Genomic DNA, 27193 nt, shown 5'->3' with positions numbered 1-27193 from the left:
AGGAGGTCCATACGAGAGGCCAAAAGACAGTACAGACAGAAGCTGGAGGGCTACTATTCCACCTCAGACCCTCGGCGCATGTGGGCGGGGCTCCAGCACATCACAGACTATCGACAGCAGAGTAGCGTAGCCACGTCCAGCCAAACCACACTTCCTGATGAGTTGAATGAGTTCTATGCCCGCTTTGACACCCAAACTCCTGATGAGCAGAGAGGGTGGCTGAACCTGGGGAGCACACAGGACTCACCTCTCATGGTGACATCAGCTGATGTGCGCAGGGTTCTAAACAAAACAAACCCACAAAAAGCAGCAGGCCCAGACAACATCTCAGGACGTGCACTTCAGGTTTGCTCATCAGAGCTAGCTGATGTGCTTGCTGACATATTTAACCTGTCGCTTGCACAAGCATCTGTACCGACCTGCTTTAAGTCCACCACCATAGTGCCCGTACCCAAGAAGAGCAACGTGACCTGCTTGAATGACTATCGCCCTATAGCACTCACTCCTATTGTTATGAAGTGCTTTGAAAGGACAGTCATGACCCACATCAAAAAGAGCATCCCGGCAACTGTGGACCCTCTACAGTTTGCATATCGCCAGAACCGGTCCACGGATGATGCAGTCAACACTGCCATCCACACAGCCCTTTCTCACCTACAGGGCCAGGACACATACGTCAGAATGCTATTTATAGACTATAGCTCTGCTTTTAATACAGTCAGCCCCCACAAACTCACAGATAAGCTCCTCACACTTGGCCTGTCTCCCTCCCTCTGTAACTGGGTGTTTAACTTTCTCACAGGCAGGCCCCAGTCAGTCAGAGTCCACAACCGCACATCCAGCTCAAGAATTGTGAGCACTGGGACCCCACAGGGGTGTGTGCTGAGTCCACTCCTCTACACGCTCTTCACCTACGATTGCGTGGCCTCCCAGAACAACACCAGCATCATTAAATTTGCAGATGACACTACAGTCATCGGACTGATCACTGGTGGTGTTGAAACATCATACAGAAGAGAGGTGGCGGACCTCATAGCTTGGTGTCGTGATAACAATCTCCTTCTCAATACAGATAAGACTAAAGAGATGATCATCGACCCAAGAACAAGGGAAAAGGAGCCACATAGACCCCTGTTTATTGATGAGACTGAGGTGGAGAGGGTGAAAACCTTCAAGTTCCTTGGCACACACATCAGCGAGGACCTCACCTGGTCTCACAACACCCAACAAATTCTGAAGAAGTCCCAAAGGAGACTGTACTTCCTGAGAAGACTGAGGAAATTTGGCATGTCCACCACAATCCTGAGTTGCTTCTACAGATGCACTATCGAAAGTGTCCTTACCGCCTCCATCACTGTTTGGTACGGTAACTGTACAACACGTGATAGGAAGGCACTCCAGCGGGTGATCAAGACCTCACAGAACATTGTTGGGGCAGCCCTCCCCTCACTGCAAGACATTTATACATCTAGAGTCCTACGCAGAACACACAACCTCATCAAGGACAGCACACATCCACAACACTCATTATTCACACTCCTACCGTCAGGCAGACGCTACAGGAGTTTGAAGTCCAGGACCACAAGGCTGGCAAACAGCTTTTACCCACAGGCCATCAGGCTCCTCAACGAAGCACTCGCACACGCCGCACGCAACACACGCACACACTCATAGCACTTTATTTATTTATTTATTTGTATTATTTACTTGTATTAATGTCTCTTCTGTTGTTGTTGCTTAATTTATTGGTATATATGTTTATGTGTTTATGTTTCTTATGTTCTTATTCTTTCATTTGTTTTCTTTCTTTTCTTGGGAGAATGAACAGAATAAGATTTTCATTGCATGGTATAACTGCTGTTGTACTATGCATATGACAATAAAACTCTCTTGAATCTTGAATCTTGAATCTTGATCTCCAAGCCACCCAAGGTAAATTGATGGTGTGTTGAGTTCATTGTTTGCAGGATGAAACAGGCACCACCTCAACGCCACTACAAAGCTGAATCCCAATTCTTTGACATATTTTAAGGTTTTTCCAAAAAGTAATGCAATAATTACTTTCCATGGTAACTAATTACATTTAGGACACATTCCAGCACTAATTAAATTACTTTTTTGGGAAGGTAACTAAAACTAATTACTTCTTAAAAGTATTTACCCAACACTGCTACACTCAAACACTACACTCAACCTCCCAGCTCTGATCCAAAATCCTATTTTCATTATACAGTCAGGAAAAAATATCCACTTTCATGCAGAAAATGAGCGGCGGTGGCGCTCCATAGGTAAATAATAAACTTATTCCCAGCGTGGTGCGGCCAATTGAGCCCGTCCCCGCTGACCCAGCGCGAAAAAGAACGAGATTAGCTTTCAGATATTAGGGATGACCAAATTTCTGCAGACATGTCGGGACATGCAGCGCCGCAGTAGCTGCAGGGCACTTCTTTACTGACTCAAATACTTTTGAAGACTCCCGACCGGGACTTGTCACCTTGAAGGCCCAACCAGTTGCTTGTTATTTCTCTGTGGGAAAGACTCTTACACATTTTTAGAGGTCTTCTACAGTCACAACACACCATGATTATGCCTCCTCCTTTCCTTCCAAGCTCAGGTCGTTATCAAGCTGATGATCTCATTTTCATCATAAGCTGATTGACACCTCAGGGGACACAATGTCTGGAAGTCTGTCTCATCTTCCAGTCCTAGGACACGTCCCCCACGAAAGGTTGGTCAATGAATACCTCTTGGATAGTGTCAATCAAAACTCGGCTGTTTCGTTGTTTGATAGGGCTCTTTTGATTGTGCAGGTGTACCTCGTAGCTAAGAGTGGCCATAAATGTCAGGAAAAAAACCCTAGGGTTTACCATTTCTGCTTTTAGCTGTTACAGTATGCCAAGTATTTGGATTAAGCTCCTCTTCTTTTGGAACACACCTGCACTGACCCATCTTGAACACCCGCCAGCTGTGTGCACCGCCTTGAACTTCCATTTCAGGCTCATTCGCCTCTTCCTGTTTGACAGGAAACGGCGTGTCAGCTAAATCTCCTGCACACCTGCACCTCAGAGACAGACGTGGAAACATGTGCTTGTTTTGACAGCAAAACCAGTCAGCAAACCCCCGCCCTGGCATGCACAGAATACTAGTCCGTGTGTTGCTTGGACCCGCCAAGCTATGCCGCTTTCCTTGTGGGTAGCCAAGGCCGTAAAGTGCCGGAGGTTGCAGAATCGGACTTGTTGGACCTGAGTCCCCCCCCCACACGCTATCTTCATACAGAGAACACTATGTACTCCACACATAACCGAACCCTCTGGAATGAGGGGCCTTGACCCCCCTCGTCATTTGCACACTAAAGTCTCCAAGTCGTGGATCACCACTAAACAAAGCCCGACTCAGTGATGTCACACTTACGAGTGTAATTCAGCGGGGGCCAAAGGTGGTCGTATGTCACCACACAGTGTAAACACACCCATACTGGTCCCCCTCGTGTTTGAAGACATGCAGCTGACTTTGATTTTGAAGGGTTCCAGTTCTCCCCCCGGTTGTTCCAAAAATGGTCACCTTCGCGGATCCTCAAAGAACTCGAAGAAGAAGAAGAGAAGTCTTGATGAATTGTGGAGGACAAGGTTCCACCAAGAAATGCATTTTCCCGTCAGCTGTTTCTAAAGGTTGCATACCACTTCTGTGCACTGATACCAAACCAAAATGTAATGTTTTTAATCCCAAACCCTGGTTAAATGGGATAGATAGCTTTGTACCCTTACGCTGCAATGCCAGGTGGCTACATCTTACGTCAAAGAGGTTAATGTTTTAAGATCCTACGTAAGGATAGTAGTGGCGGATCATCCAAAATGAGGCCACATTTGAAAGAATCGTCTGTACAGTCTCCTTCAGGGAAAACTTCACTTTTTAAAAATGTTGCCCATCATCCACAATCCTTATGTGGGACACGAACACTTTCCATTTTCTGTGCCTTCTAAAGAGAGAAAAATAGCTACCATGAGCTAACAATGCACACAATGGGAAACACCTATTCCGCCTATAAAGCCCTAAAAAAAAAAAAAAAACTCCAAAAAAAACGCCAACAATGTTCCATTTAAATAACATGACCTGCATGTTAACCAAGCTACAGCAACATTGTTATTGTAGGAGCTGACACTGAAAAGTACGTTTCTGGCGTAGTGACGCAGCACCTCAGGCCACTACTGAGAGCTAATGTAAGCTACTGGCGCTGCCGCATCGCCTGTGAGTTGGCAAACGTTAATGCTGGGTTGTAAATCATGCCTCACATGTGTATTGTACAAGGTTGTGGCAATAAGCTGAAAAGTTGGTCAACTTTGAGATTCCACCAATACCAAATAAACATCCGGACAGCCTGAAGAAATGGATACTGGCTCTCAACTTACACCCCATGACATCACGAGGAACGTCGAGAAAAGAGAAAGATGTGTGTTCATATCTCACATAAGGATTGTGGATGATGGGCAAACATTTAAAAAATCAAACCCGTTTAATGCCTTCAATGTGACATCCATGGGCTAGTCATGGAACTGTCATTCAGGACGATAAGCCCTAGCATGAGCTACAATGACAGTTCATCCAGTTTTTGCTAGTGCTGGCAGTGGGGGTTGTGGACCTGCTTCTCTGGCTTTTGTACTCAGGTCTTTTCTATCCGAACATAGTCCTCCTTTGATTTGTGTGACACTGCTGATTAAAGGCTGTCGGTGTTTCAGTCTGATGCACAAGAGTTCTGTTTGGACTCATTACCCCCACAAATAAGGGGGTCTTCATCTGAAAGAAAAAATGTCTGTGACAATGGTCAATACGACCTTGCTGTTCAAGCACAAGGAGAGAAACATAGTCCCCAATCCCTCTGAAAGTCTTAAATGAGGTGACGTAGTGCACTTTCACAATGAGTGACTTGCACGATCTGAGCCTTGAAGGAACAAAAACAGTGGCATGCAGTTTCTGAAATGAATCATAAGTGAGCAGCTCAATTGTAGCGGGCTGGGGTGGGGGGGTGTTGCACAGGCGCCAGAGTGTAGGGGAGGGGAAGTGGGGAAAACGAACAGCGGCAAGCAGGCCTGACACATGGCCCACATTCACAACCGCCTCACACGTCACTGGGCTCCTCGGAGGAAAAAGCCCCTTTTGTTTGCCCAATGCAGGGACGGGGGCGGCAAGGGTGGTGGTGGGTTGGGGTGATAGGTCTCTGGGGTGAACCGCGGCTTAGCTCCGTCACTCCAGCCATCATCCAGAAAAAAAAGAAGCCACTGGACATGGTCCTCATTTGGTCCGCTTCAGCAGACAAAGACAAGCTAAGCTCAGGATGGTTTTTAATTGGGTCAGTCTGCATTGTTGCATTAAAAGACATCTCCAACAGTGACCTTATTGCACATCTATAAAACAAGTTACTTTTTTAAACTCATGCTTCAGTTGGTATCCCACAGAGAGCCTGTCTAGTCCCTCAAAAGTTGATATATATGCAAACTTCACTTTGAAATAAGGCACTTACAAAAGGCGCACACATTTCAAACTATGTTTATTCGTACAGAAATATGCTCAAGTTTTACATAACCTTGTCGTTACAAATAGTAAAATATTAATGCTATGAGCATCATAGAGCCACTCCGGTCTCTTGGAGAGAAGACACGTATTTCTGTGCGAAATGGTGAGCTCTTCAATACGCTTGACAGATTGGGTCCTTAAAAGCTTAAAAAAAAAAGGTGGCTTCAGAAAGTGTCCATTTCCGTCCTTCACGTACCACGTACTGCAGAACACCTGAGGTGCAGAGAATATGTACAAGCCTGCTGTGAATTCTCTCTAGATGTAGTACAGTGAAGGTAATCAGGGAGAAATGTTAAAGACCCGGTCGTGAGCCTGCATTAGTAGCTTTCTAACGTTTCTCTTCTCTCTGATTGCCTTGTCTCCTGAGACGCACTTAGAACCCCGCATAGTGGGGGACAGCTTAAGACTAGTAAGTCCCTCGAAAATGCTTTAAGACTTGATATCAGTCTGTCTCAGTTCCTCTCGATTTGCTCAATGTCGAGTTCACCTCCGAGGAGATACGCTTCTTCCTTCCGAACATTGCAAAGACCCGCCCACAGAGGTGCGTTATCCTTCCCGATCCAGTGTGTCTCCTCGATGGTAAGGCCCGATAGCTTGGTCTCACCTGCTTTGGTCCGAGGCGGAATATCATTCATAGAAGAGTCCTCCATGCACTCACGGCTATCGTCGCCTGTTATTCCGGGGCAGCTTAGGCTGTGAAAGTTCCGTAGTTTCTGCAAAGGAAAACAAAAGAGAAGCATGCTTTGTTGAATGTTTGGAACTTTTGGATTTTGGAGCAACTATGGGTCAAGACAGCCTGAGGAATCAAGGCACGTCATTCAAGTCAGACTGTGCTCATCTTTCTGGTGCCACACAATGAAGGCACACATACAGGAATGGTTCTCGGGCAAAATCAACATATGCCAAAGCCGCTTTGGACGCACGGACCCCGACAGCTGAGCGCTCTGGGGCGGGAAGTGTCGCTACATGGGAATGATCCCATCTTTACGCTTAATGCAGAGAAGACAGAACAGCTGCCTCATGCCTCATGCCAGAGGCTTGCAGGAGAAAAGAGCCTGAGGTCACTTATGTAATAACCTAACAAGCGTGTTGGGGACACTTATGACCTGCGGCCGTCCCAGTCCTAAAAGATCATAGGTGGAGAACCGACCCTCATTGGAGCAGTGAAGCTAGGAGAGTCTCATCATCCATACTGACCTTGACTCCTCATCAATAGAAGCTGATCAATAGGCCAGGAGACCCAATCCACCCACTGAGCTGAATTTACTGAAATCAATATCTTTAGCCGACAGCAGCCCCCCCCATCCCCCTTGCACAGCCATCCATGACCTCTGCAACAGCTGCTCCACTTCCTGACATTGGCGGGTAAGCAACACTGCCTTGGCAAAACATCATTGATTGTCATTGCCTGTTGTGTGACGATGGCACTGTTGCTTTAAAGAGAGTTCAGATTTTTTTATGTGAAATTGCATGACATCCCCATCAGAAGTGTAGTGCATCAACAGTGACTTACCCCCCACTTCGTTCCATGAGCAGAATTCTGGTCGGATTTCGGTGATGAGAAAGGTAGCTCTGGTTAATGGTGGGACCACTTAAGTAAAGAGTTTGGCTTCTCAAAGTGATATGCGTTCAAAAGAGTAGTAATATATTTGCATCACTAAAATGCCTCCTCAAAAAAATCGCTCTGTGTTACTTTCTCTCGTCAATGCGCGCTGTCACCTGTCGATTGTTGTGTATGTACTCCACAGTGTTCACGTGCACGGATGAAGACACCAAAAGCCGCTGTGGAACATAGACACAACAATGGACAGGCGACAGTGCACAGTGATACTACAGAAAAGAGAAAAGTAATGCAGAGTGACTGTGAGGTTTGATTTTTTTCAACGAGGCATTTTTGTGATGCAAATGTATTACTCTTTTGAATGCATATTGTTTTGAGAAACCAAAATCTTTACTCAAGTAAACTAACCACCAACTAACCGGAACTACATCCCTCATGACTGAAATCTGACCAGAACTCGGCTCAAGGAAAAAAGTGGGGCGTAAGTCACTGTTGTTGCAGTACACTGCTGATGGGGGTCTCATACAACTTCATGTCAAAAAACCCCAACTATCCACAGCTAAAAGACAGATTTCATAAGATGTCTGAACTCCTCAGATCTGCTGACTGAACCCCGCTTTCATCAATAAATGAATGAACACCACAGCCAGGCATGAAAGGTAAAAACTGATGGAGCGACAAATGATGATGATGGACTGACTGTACAGAATAAACACCAACCTGCGTCATCTTGGCCAGATCCAGTGAAGGCCTCTGCGTGTCAGCTGGTCGCCTGCGCTTAACGCCGATCTTCTTGTCGTTGAGGACGCAAGGTTGCGAGCGGCTTCGAGCGAGACCCCCCTGGCCACCGCGGCGCTCCAGCTCAGGGGTTGAGTCTGGGGAGCTGATGGGCGAAGGCCTATGGGGCTCAGGGATCTGTTCATGAGAGAGGTAGAGGGGCTGGACTGGGGGGTTGGCTGCGGGGAAGCAAGGCAGCTCCTGGGGGTTGCAGTGCACGGGCAGGCTGAAGCTGGAGCTGCGTTGCATTCCCGGGAAGCCCGTCTGCGCACCCACGACGATGGTGCTGCCACGCTGGACACTACCACCGCTGTGGCACCTCCTTTTCTCCACGGTGGTCCACACACGGGAGCCCTGGGGGCGCCAGGTGGTGCGATGGAGCTCATCGGAGCAGGACAAGGACCTACACTGCCGCTTGTTGGGCGGAGCCGTGACCAGCGAGGAGGCAGCCTCCGTCAGGCTGAGGTCCTGCAACAAGCTGGTGATGGTGCTGGAATCAGAGCAGACATCCCAGCCCCAGTGGGCCGAACTCGTATGCACCTCTGGCAGGACGTTCCACAGGCTCTCCAAGCTTGTCCCAACTGGCCTCTGCGATGAAGCGCAGCCACGTGCCACCTCACACCACCGGCTTGTATCTGCACCAGATTAGATTATGCCAAGTCAAGACTCAAGTATCTTTTACTCCTTCTGGGATTTATTTATAACTAGGGACACTGGAACAGCACTTCCTCTTGAACTTCGTAGTTTGTGCAGTGTCCCCAAACATAGACAGGCTCTTGCTTGGATCAAAGGAGAAAACAAAACCCTTTGCAAAAATATCAGAAGCACTTTCCACATTAACTTCCGCAGGCTGGAGGAGTGACTTGCAACTTCTGTTCATGTGATTGAATACAGATGCTTCTAATATTTTTATCCTCACCAGGGGCTAGTCATTGTTAAAGGAAAACTGCACTTTTTTTATTTTATCTTGCCCATCATCCACAATCCTTATGTGACACATGTTTGCATGTTTGCATGTTTGTCACACTTAAATGTTTCAGATCATCAAACAAATTTGAATATTAGTCAATGACAACACAATTGAACACAAAATACATATTTTAAATTAAACTTGTTATGATTAAGGGAGGAAAAAGTGAAAAAGTGATTGCCCCTCCGTTAAAACTCAACTTAACTGTGGTTTATCACATCTGAGTTCAATTTGTTTAGCTACACCCAGGCCTGATTACCTCCACACCTGTTCTCAATCAAGAAACCATGTAACCGGACGGAAACGGAAGTGAACTCATCCAACAAGGGCAACCTCATCAGAGCTCTCAAAAGTGTTCAGCTGAAAAGTCATTGTTATCTCCTTTCAACTGCTATTTCGATACTGCAACTGAGCGAGCAAAACAAACCCTAGGATGCCAGTGGAACTTCTAATTCGTATTTTTTACACTTTGACAACCTACACGCTCAGCTAGCATACCCTAGCTAGCATAGCTTAAGCAAACTGCGAATCAACAAAATCACAAGAGGCAGATCCACATCGGCAGGCGTAAGTAATGTTCCATTATCTTCCATACCTTTATCATAAAAACTCCTTCAGCGTGTAAGTGCCGTGCTCTCTCACTAAACTGTCATTAAACATAGCATTAGCCTAAAGCCAGTGCTATTAGCTCCTGCATCGGCCATTTCTGTGTTCCCCAGGCCCTAAACCCCACCATGGCCCCACTCACCTCTCCGATCAGCTGCCAGGGTTGCTCCCATTTCACCACTAAGATCTCCGAACTGGAACAGGGAATATCCACACTCCACCAGATCTGTGAAGCCGAACTCCAAATAGAAACAACCATCTTCATCACAAGAAAGCCCATGTCCAGTTCCGACTCACAGCCTTCTTCAGGCACCCCGGCCGCTACAACTCTCTCTACACCGGAGATGGTTGCTTCCAAAGTGGCTAGCGCTCCCTCGAACACTCACCTGGACACCGTCTGGGCTCAGCAAGGAGCAAAGCCCAAATCTCTCGTCACATCAATTCCACAAGTCCACTTCCTGGTCCTTGGTTGCCCCTCGCGGTAGGAGAGACAGACCCCCCTCGGCAAGCGACGTTCAAAGCATCCAATTCACAAACAGATACAATACATTTAACTTAAGTGACTGTCCCCCCCCAAAGAGGCCCCCATTATCGCCGCCTCCAGCCACTACGTCAAGAAGAGCCCCTTCACGTATGCCCTCAGCCCAAATGAATGAGTGCCCCCCACCCTTAGGAAAGACCTCGTCACCGCCTTCTTTCACGCAGGTCTTCTTTCAGTCTCCATTCCACAATTCACACCTGCCCCAAGGTGCACTCTTCCAAACCACCGACATGCACAAGTTCCTCCTCCCCATCATCCAACCCTGGAAGTAAAAGCCCACCAGCCACTGTGCCTCGTCCTCTTTTCCCCAAAACAACTTTAATAGTGGGTGACTCCATCATCAGAAATGTTCATTTCTTCAACGCTCTCACACGATGTGTCCCTGGCCCTAAGATTCTTGATATATTCCATATGCTGCCCTCTCTTCTTCAAACTGCACCAATCTCTCTTTGGCAAGTGGCCGTCCACGTGGGCTCTAACGACACATCTCTCTGTCAGTCGGAGATCACCAAAAAGCACTTTGATAAACCCCTGGGCCCATATTTACAAAGCTTCTCAAAGTCCTCTCAGAAAGCTCCTAACTTAGCCTAAAAATGCCTAGCAAGGAATCTTAGCTTAAGAGTGATTAAGGAAGTTCCTGACAGCAACTCTGAGCAAGGAGAGGACAGAAACTTTTATCTTAGTGAGGAGGTGTCGTTGACCCCATTTCTAGGTATGACAAAGTCTTCTAAGAGCTGTAATTGGTTGTTAAAAAAGGGGGAAAGACCAAAAAAGAAAGGAAAAAATGTGCTCTGCCCTCCTCGTAATGAATGTTTAGTAAAATTAACCGATCACTTATCATTTGGACTGTATTAAGAAATGTACAATCGTGACATTAATTTTATGTCATGATGATGCCTCAGCCTCAGAATTTTTGAGAAGGAGAACATAGCTCATTCACATGCCCATTATATTGATGCACTTATTGTTATGTTTACTGTCCATGCTGGTAATTTTACTACATAATGTATTTGATATTAATGGGGAACGCAGACTCAGCTGTCAGCCATTCCTGTGATTGCTGACTCTTCAGCTTTTTAAAAGTCCTCCTCCCCACTCCTAACATTTTGCCGCCTCAGGAGGCCTAAGACGCTTTGTGAATAATTTATCTTAGCAAGTAAAAAGTCTAGGAAAAATCTTAGAATCTGAGGAATTCTAAGATTTTTCTAAGTATGATGTCACTAAGAGCTATTTTTAGCCTTAGGATGCTTTGTGAATACGGGCCCTGGACTTCCTGAGCAGTTCTGGTAAGGCTGTATTCATTTGTGGCCCGATCCCCACAGCTGGCAGGGGACCCGACGCTTCTCCAGAATTCTTAGTCTGAACACCTGGCGTCAGTCTGCCTGCATAACCCGACATATTCCATACATAGACAAATTCAATCTGTTTTGGAACCGCTTCTCCGTGTATAAACAAGATGGTATCCATCCAAACCACCAAGCAAGCTACATGCTTTCAGCTAACCTTCAGTTGGCCCTACAAACCCACCCGAGTTGACGGTTTACTTCCACTAGCTACGCATCCTCCTCTCCCTCGCTGCTACCACATCATGCACTGCTCTCCTCTGACAGTGCCCCCTTGCAGGCCGCACGACATGGACTATAAATGCCTGGAATTAGTAAACAAAATTAATCCATATACTAATTTTACAACTATAGTTAATAATAATCATATCGAGACTGTCTGTTCCTTGGCCCCGTAAATTGATACCTTTTTATTAAATCTACACACTGCCATAGAAACCTAATAACAATAAAAACTACCAACTCACCAGTGCAGCAATGTTTAAAAAAATTAAATGTGGACTTCTAAACATCAGATCACTTTCAAAAAAAGCTGTCCTACTGAATGAATTGATTTTAGACCACAACATTGACGGAGACCTGGTTAAACTCGGAAGAATACGTTAGCTTAAATGAATCCAATCCCACTCACAGAAACGTCCACATCCCTAGAGAATTCCGTAGGGGAGGACGAGTTGCAGCCATCTTCACTCAACTTTACCAGCATACCCAAAACCTAAACTGCATTATCAAACATCTGAAAGCATCATTCTCAGTATTTCACACCCAGCTCAGAAGGAACATAAGCACCAACTACTTGTCATTGTGTACTGCCCCCCTACTGTCTATTCTGCCTTTTTAACTGGTTTCCCAGAGTTCCTATCAAGTCTACTAATTAGTATAGATAAAAAAATCATAGTGGGTGACTCTAACATTCATATACGTAAACAATGACAGCCTAGCCCCCTCATTCACTTCACTATTAGATGCAACTGGGTTCTCCCAGATAGTGCATTAACCTACCCCCAAGTCATAATCACACATCTCGTCCTGACATTATGGCATTGATGTTGAACACTTAACAATATCCTCCACAAAATCCTGTTGTCTGATCATTTTCAAATTACATTTGAATTCCAAATAGCTATGCACACACCAGTAGACAAAACCATACTTACCAGATATCACATCAGATAACAGTGTTAATAAATTCAAAGAAGCTATCGCCCCCCTCCTCAACTCACTGCCCGTCATTAGCCTAATAAACAATACAAATATTAGTCAAACACAGATCAATGAGCTCGTAGACATCACAACCTCCCTCCTACGAGAAGCTCTCAACTTTGTCGCCCCATTAAAACTGAAAAACAGGAACCCAAAGAAATCTTCCCTATGGTACAATTCCCATACCCATGTACTGAAACGTAAAACACAAAAATTAGAAAGGAAATGGCATTCCAACCCCTCACAAGAAAATTGTTCAGCCTGGAGAGAGAGCCTTAAAAATGATAGAAAGGCCCTGTGCAATGCCAGAACAGCTTACTCCTCATCTTTAATTGAACAAAACAAAAATAACCACAAATTCCTCTTCAGCACTGTGGCTCGGTTAACAAGGTGTCATAGCACCATCAACCCATCCATCCCTCCCTACCACTCTTAATAGTGATGATTTCATGTCATTTTTAAACAATAAGATTGCCACTATTAGACACCAAATAAACCACCTCCCCCCATTAACTGATGTTGTACATCCCTCCACCACATTGGCCATAGAAGAAATGGCAATGACTGAAACACACTTAAACAGTTTTTACTCCATCAACTCTTCCGAACTAGCCTCTACAATTTCCTCCTCAAACTCCTCAACTTGCGAGTTAGAGCCGATCCCTACTCACTTGTTCAAAAATACTATTCCACTAATCAACACAGCACTTGTCAAGATAATCAATGTCGCTAGTGACAGGCTACGTACCACAATCATTTCAAGTGGCTGTAATCTAACGCTTCTTAAAAAAACCTAACCCTCAGCCACATGTCTTAGCTAACTACAGAACAATATCCAACCTTCCAAGATCCTAGAGAAAGCAGTTGCCAATCAGTTAAACCATTTCCTTCAAAACAATCATCTACTTGAGGTATTTCAGGATTTAGGATGCCTCACAGTACAGAAAAAGCACTCGTAAAAATTACGAAAGACCTCCTCACCACCTTCTTTCACAAAGGCCTTGTTTCAGTATTAGTTTTATTAGACTTTACAGCAGCATTCAACACAATAGATCACCAGATCCTAGTACGAACATTACAACATGTCCTTGGCATTAAAGGAACTGCATTAAAATGATTTCAGTCCCATTTGTCAGATCGCCTGGAGTTTGTATCCATCCATTAGTAATAGAGAATCCAGACACATGAAGGTCAGTCATGGCATCCCACAAGGTTCTGTTCTAGGACGTGTATTGTTCAGCCTTTAATATGTCCCCCTGTCCTCCATTAACTTCCACTGCTATGCAGATGACATCCAACTGTACTCATCAATGAAAACTAACCAAACTAGTCAGCTGTCCAAACTCCAGGCATGTCTTAACGACATAAAGAACTGGTTGACCTCAAACTGTTTACTATTGAACTCAGATAAGACTGAAATCATAGTCCTTGGTTCCCAGCACCTCAGAGACAAGATTGCAAATGATATTGCTCCCCTAGATTGTCTTGCACAAAAAACCCCACAACAACATCCAAAGAACTGTGTTCATGACTCCACCATAAGAAAGACACTGGGCAAAAACCATAGAGTTCCAAAACAAAAACCACTGCAGAACAAAAAGAACATTAAGGCTCATCTCAATTTTGCCAGAAAACATCTTGATGATCCCCAAGACCTTTGGGAAAATAGTCTGTGGTCTGACGAGACAAAAGTTGAACTTTTTGGAAGGTGTGTGGCACATTACATCTGGTGTACAAGTAACGCCGCATTGTAGAAAAATACCATCATACCAACAGTAAAATATGGTGGTGGTAGTGTGATGGTTTGGAGCTGTTTTGCTGCTTCAGTGCCTAGATGACTTGCTATGATAAATGGAACCATGAATTCTGCGGTCTACCAAAAAATCCTAAAAGAGAATATCCTGCCATCTATTCGTGACTTCAAGCTGAAACCAACTTGGGTTCTGCAGCAGGACAATGATCCAAAACACACCAGCAAGTCCACCTCTGAATGGATGAAGAAAAACAAAATGAAGACTTTGGAGTGGCCTAGTCAAAGTCCTGACCTGAATCCTATTGAGATGCTGTGGCATGACCTTAAAAAGGTGCTTCATGCTGGAAAACCCTCCAATGTGGCTGAATTACAACAATTCTGCAAAGATGAGTGGGCCAAAATTCCTCCCCAGCGCTGTAAGAGACTCATTGCAAGTTATCACAAACGCTTGATTGCAGTTGTTGCTGCTAAGGGGGGCCCGACCTGTTATTAGGTTTAGGGGACAATCACTTTTTCACACAGGGACATGTAGGTTTGGATTTTTTTCTCCCTTAATAATAAAAAGTTTAATTTAAACACTGTGTTTTGTGTTCATTTGTGTTGTCATTGACTAATATTTACATTTGTTTGATGATCTGAAACATTTCAGTGTGACAACAAACATGCAAAAAAATAAATCAGGAAGGGGGAAAACACTTTTTCACACCACTGTACATGTAGTAACAGGTACATTCATGGTAACATATAATACTTGCTGTATTTTGGTCCTTTTAGCATTACCAGAACTTCCTTCCTGGGTACATTGATTTGACATAGCACCCCTACACCTAGCGTGTTTTTTTTTTTATCTGTACGCAGTGTATGCAGCTTGCTCCAAATGACATTTTATCAAATACCATTTACCAATAGTGGTTAAAAAAAAAAAAGACTGTACAATAAAAGTCTATATTTTTCACAATTATGAATGAGTCTGCATAAAAATAGTTGTACATTTTTGTTTGGCAAATAAAATCTGTGGCACGCATGCACACACACAAGCAGTAATTTGCAGTAACGTTGCTATGTTAAGCTATACATTCAGTGATAGTTCACTTTAGAAGCTAAACTTTGCCAAACTGCCATCATTAGCTGACAACATAATTAGCATAATTAGTGTGCGTGTGTGTTACATCGGCATACTCAAAGCAGGATGCATACCATCCCTTGAAGAAAAGTGCATGCAGGTTGGTATCGTTACTAGGATCAGTATCGGCTGATATGCAACGTTGCAGTTGGACGTGGAAAAAGTGTTATTGGACCATCCCTAATTTTTTACTGGCGTTACATTGATTTCACAACAGCTGGCGTGCATTTATGAGGTCTTACCCATGAGTCCACGAGAGAAGAGGGCAGTCCCCTGGCTCATGGTCTGTGCCTGGAACTGCGGAAACAACACCAGAAACTCAGCATCAGCTCCACATAGTCTGAATGAATGAATAAAAAAAAAAAAGGGAATACATCCAAAACACTCCGGAATGTGGTTGTTTTATGTATTATTTATGAAGGGGGACGAACAAACGCCTCCACGAGTGCCATCTCTTTATTACATGTGGCCGAGAGGGCAAATTGGCTCAACATAGTGGGAGAGGAGGTAATGTTGCTCAGACATTTCTTCTCCACCTACAACGACCTACTCCATTGTAACACTGAGTGGAGTATATGAGAGAGCAGTTGACAAAGCACACTGGTGATAGTTGGTAGGGGATGACAGTGATGATGTAATTACATGTAATAGTGACACTGTTCCCAATGTTGAGCACCCAAAAATCTGTTTTTGACACCCCTTCTTGAAATGTTGTTTAACAGGTTTGCAAATGCTGCTTTTAAAATAGACAATAGCCAACTATTTTGATTGGATTCCATATGTTCATATAAAAAACACGTAGAAAACAACCTCTTACCGTGTTTTTGGACGTTACATCATCGGCACCCTTCTTCTTCTCCAGCGTCTTCTTGTAAATGATCACCATGGCAACTCCCATCCTTGTTCCAAGCCACGAGTAAGGCCGGCCATGGTGAGAAGCGTGCAGAGCACAGAACGTTCACTCCAAAAGCATTATACCATTTCCTTTGATGTGCGCTTCCCTCTTGGGGTGCTATCCAGAAGACACATGAGAAGATAAGACATTTTTGACATTTAGTAGCATGTAGACAGAATGCTCCACTGAAATGGAGTACGCCCATCTGTGAGGTGTAAAGGTCACACATTGAGAAACACAATTTGAAAGCCATCTGTTACAGTGGACATCACCAACTGTACATATTGATCATTACTCATTTCATTTCTGGGAAACATAACACTATATCCACACATAAGTCACTTATATTGGACTGGACCCAGTTACTTCCCCCTGAGCCCTTAAGTTTAAGCTCTCTGACATATTGGACAATTCCACGTGTCACACTTGTGTATTGTTTGTGTTGATACTTCAGCATAGGGCAGGGGTAGGGAACCTATGGCTCGGGAGCCAGATGTGGCTCTTTTGATGCCTACATCTGGCTCTCAAACATGTCTTAACACGATAAAAATGTATTTTTGGTTTTTTGTTCGCTGACCTTTTATTGTACATTACAGAAATCACAGTGTTAAAAATAACACTCAAAATATAAAACTTTGTTATGCATTTTAGTCCATCAATCCATTTTCTACCACAATGCGGGTGGCCAGAGCCAGTGCCAGCTGTCCTTCCAATATTTTCCGGGTCAAACACCAAAATTCGATTATCACTGGATAATGCGGTAGCCTATTCGCGGTAGCCTATTCGCATGAACTTCCCTTCCTTAAATCAAATAGTCAGATCGCTAATTCTGGAAAAAGAAAAAGATACGGAGTACGGTGCAAAAGCACGCAGCACCAGAAGTCGCATTAATGGTAAGAAGTAATTTATTTATTATTGGATTGCTTCAGTGTAACAATGTTAATAAAAAGAATAACTTTAGAGGTCCTCCTTAAAAATGCCCACATTTACTTGTATTCAATGTTAAAAAATATTATATGGCTCTCAAGGAAATCCATTTTAAAATATGTGGCTTTTATGGCTCTCTTAGCCAAAAAGGTTCCCGACCCCTGGCATAGGGGCTCACTTGCTGTGATTGTGTATTGTTTAATGGAACGCATGTTTTATCTGCATGTTGTGTTTGATAGACTGCTGGAAATAAAAGAGACAATTATTCATCTGCTTTCTATAAACTCTCATTTTGTGCTTTATTAAGTACTGCTCACATTCATGGCAAAGAACACGCCATCCTTGTTACACACGCTTCAACAAGTTTTGGGGGTTTTGGGTCAACCCCATTAAAAGACCTTTGGAGTGAACTAGTTGGCTTTGAATTTGTGACCTTTGACCTCACCAATGTCCACATTCTGGATGGATGGATGGCTGGATGGATGGACGGATGGACGCGACACAGAACAGTGGAAGCTGTTAGCGCTACAAAAGTGGACCAACGGCATATTTTCCACTTTCAGTTCCCGCTGTAGGTTATAAATTGGACACATTGCTAGCTGGTATGGAATCTACTGCATTTACGGTCAACTCTAATGTAGTGGTTCACATACTTTGCAGCTGCCGCCTGTTCAAGTCACGCTCAATGCACTTTTCCCAAATCACCCTGCAACTGGTAGTGCAGTGGTTCATACAATGCTCTCCACACCATCACCCTGTGTTTGACAGGGTAGTGCTTCACATAGTTTGCAGCATCACTTCCAGCTCAATACAGACACCTTATAATTGGTAGTGGTTCACATAGCTGATGACGCCGCGTGGGACAGATTCCTGATCAATGCTTTCTTTCACACTCACACTGATTGGTAGTGTAGCAGTTCACACTGTGAACTTTTATGCCGGAATCTGTTGGACTTGACAGCCAATGTGACGCTGAACTGTGTAAGAAAATGAATGGATGATCGCCCAATGGCGGATTAAACCAGTAAAACCACCCTCGTTCTGCTTTCACACGGTCTGGCCGGAACCCTATACTTGTTTTGTTCCTGTGCGTCTACATGAAGGATTAACAGCCATCCAAGACACAGAGGGAAAGTTCTTCACTTGAGAGGCAAAGTCAAAGTTGTGTAATAGAATCCTCTTGAGGCCTGGGCTGGGAATAGCTGACCTTGCGGTTATTAAAACAACCCCGGATTCGACTGCAAGTATCTTTCGTGACCGTGTCTCGCTCGGCCAGGTGAGAGCGGGCCGTGCGGCGGTCACATGACAGCAGCCGGGTGACGAGCAAGTTGTTTCAAGGACGCAAAACAAAAGGATGCATTTGTGGCACTGCGGACACCGTGAGACACCGTGGGAACGAAAGAAGATGATGTTACAGGCTGATGCCGGTGTCTTGTAATGTGTCTATCACAAGACACTTTCGAGAAAGGTGGCATGGAGTAGTCGAGGTGGTGTTTACGTCCATCATACGATTTGCATTCTTTACATTGATCAAAGCCGTGAAAACAACATAACTGTTAGGAGCATAGCAGCTAGTCGTGGTTGTAGTCCTTAAAACTTTATTAAAAAGAAATAATTTGTCATGTAAGTTGTAATGAAAAAAAACTTGCAAAATGTTACTAGATATCACACTGACATTGGTAACTATTTGCTTTGCTACCTACAACAGAAACTGAAATGTAGCATATCTTGATTTACACTGGATTTTCTTTAGTGTTTAATTAGCCAAAAACACCTGCCTGAGGCCTTCACTGGGCAAAAAAATACACATTTAGTAAGGGTGTAACGAATACATTAAAGCTGCAACAATTAATCTATGATTACAGCTCTAAAATGTGTTATTGTGAAATATCTTTATTGAAACAAGGAAAGAAAGTTAAGTCATTTTACAACCATATACCATAAATTATGGTGTATAAGCCACTACTTTTTCGTTGAACTTTGAACCCTGCAGCTTATACAGCGGTGCGGCTAATTTATGGCTAAATCCTAATGTTGTGACATCTCCTTTTCTTCAGAACTACCACTAATTGTTTAAATAGTGTGGCGCTCGCAAGTCAGTGAGGAAACGATAGCTCTTTCTTTTGGGAGGAGCTAATCAGGAGCTATTAGTGCACTCACAACAAGCTTGTCAACCCATTGGAAGTCAGTGGAGGTCAGTAAATAGACCAGTATAACAATATAACAGTCTGACTCACAGTGTCAACTTAATACTCAAAAGGTTTATATACAAATATACAAACATGTGCCAATATTAGTTTAAAATAAAATAAAAAAAAAAACATTTTAGTTTTCTCATAAGGCATTGCGACTGAGCAACGCATTCATTGGGGCGCTGTAATGACGTCAGCTCCCCTCTTTTTGCTTTGGGCTCTGGATCCTATGGCTCCCTCTGGTGGACAGAAGCAGCACTGCAGCACCATTTTCTATGCTCCTCCAGTAAAATGGTTTTCTCAACCAAAATGCATTACGGGAACACTTTAAAATTTGGTGGTTTTTCAGATAAAACTCATATTGATACATGCTTCTATATTTCTGAGGTATAATGTTTGAGTGTTTGTTGTTGTGTGAGGAGATTAATGGTGTTTGTAAGATGAAACAGTAAGTCAAACTGTTATATTGAATAATGACCTGCAATTTCCAATGGGTTGACAAGCTTGTCGTGAGTTTTTTTTCCACAGCCCATGATTGGCTCCTGTCAAATGAACAACTGACTGGTCCTCATGAACTTGTGTGCGCTTCAATATGCCACTTTATGACATGGACACGGTGCATCGGTGTGGCTTATACAAGAACAAATCTGTTTTTTCCTCTAAATTTAGTGGGTAAACCTTCTGGGGGGTCGAAAATATATGGGCGAAAAAGCGCATCTTTTCCCATCAATTTTTCATCCTTCTTCAGCTGATAATCTGAACTGATGATTTCAAATGGTGCTGATTTATTATGCAATTATAAAGGCTCCCGGGCTTTGTGGCATCAAACCTCATTTTGAATTGAAAGTTGTTCAATGTGTTGAGCCAGGGCCGAGCTGACCAACTCCCCCCCCCCCCCCCCCAAGAGCAAGGGTTGCCACTCCCCATGTTGGCGTCTACATCTATAACATTTTTTTTTTTATATACAGTACACCCTCCTAAAGTGACTGCAGGCTGATAACTCTTTATCTGGGCCGGGCCAGAACTTGACGTGACAACCGAGAGGTCTAATCTCTGTAGGAGATGGAGGCGAGACGTTGCCTCAGACTGCTGCTGAAAAGTGACAGCGAAAAGACAACTAGCTGATGGGACTCAAACACTTCCTTTGTGGTAAGAAGAAGCCACTTCTTTGGAAGTGGGGGGTGGGATGAAATAGGACCACGGCAGAAGTTAGTTTGGCAATTAAAGCAGCTTTCCCATACATTGGCCAGACTGTAATCCCCGCCTGTTAGGCCAACATTACATAAGGATTTGAGCAGCTTTGTGTCGACTGACAATTAATGCTGAGCCATTTTATAACCCAGAGGCAGCTGGTCAAAAAAATTAAACCCTCTTGAATCCACCGAGCTGCATGGATCTATGGAGTAATGTTAATAATGTTGATAGTATTAATAATGTTAATGCTGCATGATAATGCGGAATTTAAGATGCGTTAGAGTCACCAGCCACAACATTAGGTACACAATCTAATTGGATCTAGATCAAAAACTCGTAAGACCCCTTGAAAAACAACGTAAGTATTGAATCTCATTAGGTTGTGCACCTGTAATGCAGTGTGGCTAGTGAGGGTAAAATATGCCATTAAAACTACAATATAATGTTTTTTGAATAGAATACCTTTATTGTCATTATACAAGGTACAATGAGATTAAAAAGGCTTCTCCTGTTTCAGTACAAACACAGTAATAAAAAGTGCAAAGCTCAATAATAAAAAAAAAAAAACAAGCTCAATAAAAGTGCAAAACACTCTACAAACAGTGTATTGCACAGAACCACAGTTTCCCTACATTGATTGCATGGATGAGGAATAGTGAGGTAGTTTTGTAGGCAGCAGCAGGAACAGTGAAAGGAATATCAGTGTTTTACATGGGAGAGTTCAGGAAGGTGATAGCTCTCGGAAATAAACTGTTTATAAGTCTATTTGTCCTTACTTTAGTGCATCTGTAGCGCTTTGAGGAAAGGAAAGCAAAGTTCCACTAAAAAAAAAAAAAAAAAACAGCTGGCCCACTTCCAGGGTGTTGCATGTGCAGGAACCATGTTTGGACTCTGTCTCGTGTCATAATGGAGGGTGTGTTGACAAAGCGTGTCATAAATAACAAGCAGTCAGACATGCTTGGAGCACATGCTAATTGAGGGAATGGAACCAGTTCTTGTGACGCACCGTGTGTAATCACTGTGGACATTCACTTTTTTTTTTTTTTTTTCTTCATCGTCTTACTATTAATTTGCCGCTGCCACAAAGGCTAGGTGCTGGGCTAAAAGGAAACGCATGAAAGTAAAGGCTACGGCTACATTACGTCCACAGGAGGCTCTCCATTTAAAGCGGCTGCTGAATGGGCCCGAAAATGAGCACGGACGCCAGGCCTCAATTGTGATGCTCGGGCCCAGTCGAGGTCTCCAGCTTGCAGCTGCCCACTTACCATAAACACAAAGGCCCAGCATGGCGACGCATGGCCGCCAAGCAGAGGCGCGCTCCAAAGCCGGCCTGCTGTTTAATTATCTCCGACATAATCACCCGCACTGTATACATTATAGTTCAGAACCAAGCTCTTTGTTGGGACGTTCAAACAAACAAGATGGACTTCAAAATCCACTCTTATTAATTGCCGGCAATTTAAAAACAAGCATTTGATAACTCTAAACCTGGGCAGAACTGCATAAGTGAAGAGAGAAGTCTTGGACCAACACTAACTTTTTGATATGGAAGAGTATATAAGTTCTAGCAATGACACCTTGAAAGTTGAATGGTCTTGATGTCTAATAAATTAGAATTTGCACACAACTGCATGCATGCTGTGAAGTGTCACCACTGTGGCTTCTTATTCCTTAAACTGCACTTTTTTTTGGAATTTTGCCCATCATCCATAATCCTTATGTGAGACATAAACAAGTTTTTCTCTGTTCTATGCATTCTAAAGATATAAAAACAGCTAAAAAGAGGCAGCTCATTAACACATGTAATGGGACACACCTATTCTGCCTACAAAGCCCGCCATTAAAACACCAACAAAAACATCCAACAACGTTTAAGGTTTTATATATATGCTGTAACCATGTAGTAACAGGCACATTTACAATAACGTCTAATACTTAAAAGTATATTGTCGTATTTTGGTCTTTTTAAGCATTACCGGCACGCCCTTCCTGGGTTCACCGATTTCACATAGCAACGAACGCCTACACCTTTTCCAAACTCAAAAACAAAAGCACAGCAGCAGTGGTGGCAGCTCCAATATGTAGCGTTACCTTTTGGTAGTGGGCTGAGGCATTGGGAGTATGGCGCTGACACGCTGTGAGCGAGTGTGTGGTGAAGCTAGCCTCTAGCCAGCTAGTTGCTAGCCTGTGTGGTGTGGTGAGATATCACTAAGCTATTAATGTTGTTGTTCTTTGGCATAACAATGTTAATAATAATAATAATAATAATAATAATAATAATAATAATAATAATAATGTCGCTGTAGCTTGGTTAATACAGTATGCTGGTCACATTATGTAAATGGTGCGTGGTTGGAGGTTTTTGGAGGTTTTTTCCCCAGAAGGCTTTATAGGCGGAATAGGTGCATCCTATTACGTGCTTTTAGAAGGCTTTATAGGCGGAATAGGTGCATCCTATTACGTGCTTTTAGAAGGCTTTATAGGCGGAATAGGTGCGTCCTATTACGTGCTTTTAGAAGGCTTTATAGGCGGAATAGGTGCGTCCTATTACATGCATTATTAGCTGCCTCTGTGTGGCTTTTTTAAATATCTTTAGAATACACAAAAATAGAAAGATGTGTGTTCATGTCTCACATAAGGATTGTGGATGATTGGCAAAAAAAAGTGCAGTTTTCCTTTAAAAACTGAGTAACAATGGTTAACAACTTATTTTTACACTTGAATGGCTGTTAAAATGTTTAATGGTACACTTAAAAAAAAAATGATGACAGTTTGACCCTGAAACAAATCATTTCTATTTCCATTACTTTCTTTAGGAATGATTGCTACCAAATCCAACACGATCGGAACGTCCCGGCATGTTCTACTATATTACATGTTCCACTGTAATTAGGGTTCCATTCCATTTCTTTTTGGCTTGTTTGCTGCAGGTTATATTGTGTTTTTCCCCCTTATTTTTTTTATATAGATTTTAAATTATTACATTTGTATTATTTTATTGTTAAATTAATAATATATTACAATTAATTCATTTGAAAAAATATAAATAATTTAAAACAAGAAATATAAATCAATTTGTAAAAAAATGTAACATATTTGGGAAAATACAATGGTGGTTCTGTTTCCTGTTTTGTGTCATTTTGGCTGGATACTACAAATATAATGATGGTCTTAAACTTTTGCACAGTACTTGTTAGGTAACCAAATCAATATCAACTAAACACAAAACGGTTGGTGGTTTGGTCCGCAACATATCAGAAAAAGAGGCAAAAATGTCAATGTTTTCCAAAAGTCAAAGCTGATGTATGTGAATATCTTGTTTTGCCTGAAACACAAACATCATAGCGCTGCTTGCATGGATCACTAAGAAAATGTAAAAATATTGACATATGAGAGGCTGAAATCAGAGGATATTTGTATTTTTTCTACAATCAAAGAATGATTACCCGAATACCAAAATAGTCGTTGATTAATTGGACAATTGATTAATCATCAATTAATTGTTGCAGCTCTACCAAAATACCCTGATTTAAACAAGTCAACCATGTCCAGTTGTTGTGGTTCTGGTCAGAGTCGGGTTAAGCTGTACATGTGTTCCCAATGAGGACCTCCTGGAACTTTTAACACACCGATTCAACTGTTCGACGCGCTGGCGTGTCCTCCAGGTGGACGCCTGTGAGGGCTTTTTTTTTTTAACATAAGAATCCTCCAGTTTGTCCCAGTAACCCTAACAAACAGTCCCTAACAGCCAGCTCTGAGATCCCTCATGAAAGGGAAATGAGTTTGTCATCAAAGAAAATTGGTGTGACGAGAACCCACAGAATGTTACACGCACGCTACAGAGCAAACACTGTGTTGAACTCCACTAGTGAGGTTCTGATGATCCACTAGGAAATGAATCTACTGTACTTGTAAAACAGGGGGACTGGGTGTCATATTTTCCACATGCATAGTCACATAATGGAGTTCATGGGGCTCCCCTGTGTTTATGACTGACGGAGCACGGTGCTTAAATTTCTGGTTCTGCTGGGCTCATCTGAAAGGGCCGGTTAAAAATAAGACAACATTCCACTGTAATAGTACATCTCAATGCTTGCAAGAAAAATAAACACACATATACAGTATAAATATTGTTTTCTTCTTAAAAAGAGCCCAATTTACGTTACTCCACTCACTGTCAAACATGGTGATATTTATTAATGACAAATGAGCCCTATTATGTCATCATAAACACTTACTATAAGCTTTTTTGGAACATTTGAGCACACTATCCCTCTATTAAACCACACAGGTGTGATGCAAGGGCGATGACACAGCGAAAAACATTAGATTTAGACTAATTTATGCAAATTCATGAAACACACAGCAGACATGAAGAGTTGGGAAGTTGTGGTCACATGAAGACACAATTGCAAAGCTAACCAACTTCAAACTAGAAACAAACTAACCAGTGTTCCCGACTAGCAATCATAAATGATGTGGATTTAAGAAAAAAAAAACAAGCTAGCAAGAGTGCCCAAGTTAGCAAACACTTATTTACGAGTATTTTGTTGGCCAAAAAAGTAGCACCTTTGTCTCGGGTGTACATTACCTTTCGGGTAGTTTTCAGTGTAGCAGAACCATGTCACAAAGACAGAAAAAAATCAAATGCAAGTCAGACTGAAGCTGCCAGGAACCAGGACGAGAAGCAATGTATAACATTTAGCCCACTGCTCTACTGTCCATCATTGCACGCTTACGGAATCCGTGACGTCACGCACCGGAACAGTCCATTTATCCACGACGGCGGGGGTAGGAGAACACGTTTCTGCCACTAAATCGGTCACTTTTTTCTGCGTGTCAACGTCAATACTTGAATTACCCGACGTAAACCACACACAGTGACACATTAATTCGAGTTATAAAGACATTTGAAGCCAATTTTAGAGAATACTGTACACTACCACTGCTTGCGTCAAAGTAGTGGACGGATCCGTCCTGCTGTAATGAAAAGTAATCAAGAGTATACACGCACACACACACGAGGCATTTTCTTCCACAATATATCGCAGTGAAACTTGATATGCCAGTGTGATCTCGAGTGGGGTGTATTTTTCTAAAACACAAAAGTAATCTCCAATGATGAGGATATGTTGTCATAAAGAAAAAATATAATAAAGACATTTATAACAAACAGATGTCCAAGAAGTGACCTTTGACATAGCTCTCACCACATTGTGTTAGAATGTCGTCATCTACTGTAAGAATAAAGACTGCATGGTTGCTGAATCATTTGTGTCATTGTATACAATTACCTATGAGAGAGGTGTAACAATATTGTGGTTTGCAGTGGCCTGTAGGTGTTTCCATGCACGTAAAACTCTTTCTACATATAAAACATGTACTTATTCATATTGCTTTGCTTTTGTTATGGTTGCTTTCATCCATTCAAGAGAACAAACTTCTACATATAGCTCCCAGGGGTCAATACTGGGACCATAAACGGTTCAACCCATATATATAAATATATAAATATATATATGAGATTTGTCAAGTCACGAAAGACCTAAAGTTAGTGTACTGCATCGCTATACATGTTACATGCTAACTACTAGTGCTACCACTGTGCTGCCAATATAAGGCTTCCATGTTTTAGTATGTAAACGAGACTGTCCAAAAGTGTGGCGCGGGGGCCATTCGCAACCTGCGGGACCTTTTTTACTGTCCCCTGGCATATTCTGAAAAATAAAATCAAACGTAGGTCGCATGGGAACATACAAAGGAGGATGTGCCCCATGAAATCATTTTTGGAGGGATATTCAACTCAAGTGCCTAAATTCACATGTACTATACCTCATGTACAGTATGCTCTTTTTTTGTGTGTGACTTAAACCCATGGGCAGAAACTATTGTTGATTAAGGACTATCATCTGTTGTGCCACTAATCCACCCCCACCCCCTTGGAAGACCACTCCTTGGTGTTAAAACTGTGCACGGAGGATTTGTGCATCCTACAATTTGGCTGCTGGGGTGTAAACAAGTTGTTTGGTCGTATACCCTAAGTGTGAGATCAAAGTTTGCATCGTGCAGAAAACTGAAACGTAATGTGCTTGTCTAACCCACAGGTGGCAGTGTCTACCTATCATGGGAATGCTACCAATGGGGCTTTTTTACTCTTTGGCCATTTCTTATGACTTTTATTGGAGTGTTTTTCCAGAATGCCATCTGTGGGCTCGCACTGCCTACAAACAGACTGCTGAAGGACAGGAGTTCTCAACTTTAACACTTAATCCACTCCTTCCTGGAGGAAAAACACTGTTTTTATACCATTTTTTGAGTATACACGTGTAGCAGTCTAACATAAAAGAATACTAAAATTTTGCAAACAAGCCGTGTTTGCAAGTTATCTTCAACCAGGAGGTGTATGCTTTGTAAAAAATACAGAAGGGCATACACTGCTTCTTGCTACTCCTTTTCCAGCATGTTGAATTCTTATAAGTGCTTCAGGGTAATTTTTTTAAGCATGTTTGAAATCATGACCATATTTTCAGTTCAAACTAC

General features: G+C 42.8%; 2 protein-coding genes across 2 annotated transcripts in view; one reads left to right on the top strand and one right to left on the bottom strand.

Annotated features, from left to right (window-relative positions):
- Positions 1-17517, top strand: part of lhpp (phospholysine phosphohistidine inorganic pyrophosphate phosphatase) — a 51486-nt gene extending 33969 nt beyond the window's left edge. Inside the window, exon 8 of the mRNA XM_054769571.1 lies at positions 15663-17517. The gene's annotated coding sequence lies outside the window, so the exon portion shown is untranslated. The remainder of the gene's footprint in view (positions 1-15662) is intronic.
- On the bottom strand, positions 415-25407 carry fam53b (family with sequence similarity 53 member B). The gene is made up of 5 exons (XM_054769569.1): positions 25245-25407; positions 16263-16457; positions 15688-15742; positions 7850-8541; positions 415-6281 (listed from the first exon to the last, which is right to left on the bottom strand). The coding sequence occupies exons 2-5, from the start codon at positions 16341-16343 to the stop codon at positions 6021-6023; spliced, it is 1089 nt and encodes a 362-aa protein (XP_054625544.1). The 5' UTR covers positions 16344-16457; positions 25245-25407; the 3' UTR covers positions 415-6020.
- Between the last annotated feature and the right edge of the window lie 1786 nt (positions 25408-27193).

This window comes from Dunckerocampus dactyliophorus, chromosome 2 (genome assembly GCF_027744805.1).
Source record: "Dunckerocampus dactyliophorus isolate RoL2022-P2 chromosome 2, RoL_Ddac_1.1, whole genome shotgun sequence".
Lineage (NCBI taxonomy): Eukaryota > Metazoa > Chordata > Actinopteri > Syngnathiformes > Syngnathidae > Dunckerocampus > Dunckerocampus dactyliophorus.
The sequence above is the reverse complement of the archived record's forward strand: the minus strand, read 5'-3'. Positions and strand labels throughout refer to the sequence as shown.

Excerpts from the sequence above, each read along its gene's own strand:
- fam53b (XM_054769569.1), bottom strand. The coding sequence starts at position 16,343 with ATGGGAGTTGCCATGGTGATCATTTACAAGAAGACGCTGGAGAAGAAG. Across the intron at positions 15,743-16,262 it reads ATGTAACGTCCAAAAACACG|TTCCAGGCACAGACCATGAG; the intron begins GTAAGAGGTTGT and ends TTGTTTCCGCAG. Across the intron at positions 8,542-15,687 it reads CTTCTCTCGTGGACTCATGG|ATACAAGCCGGTGGTGTGAG; the intron begins GTAAGACCTCAT and ends AATCTGGTGCAG.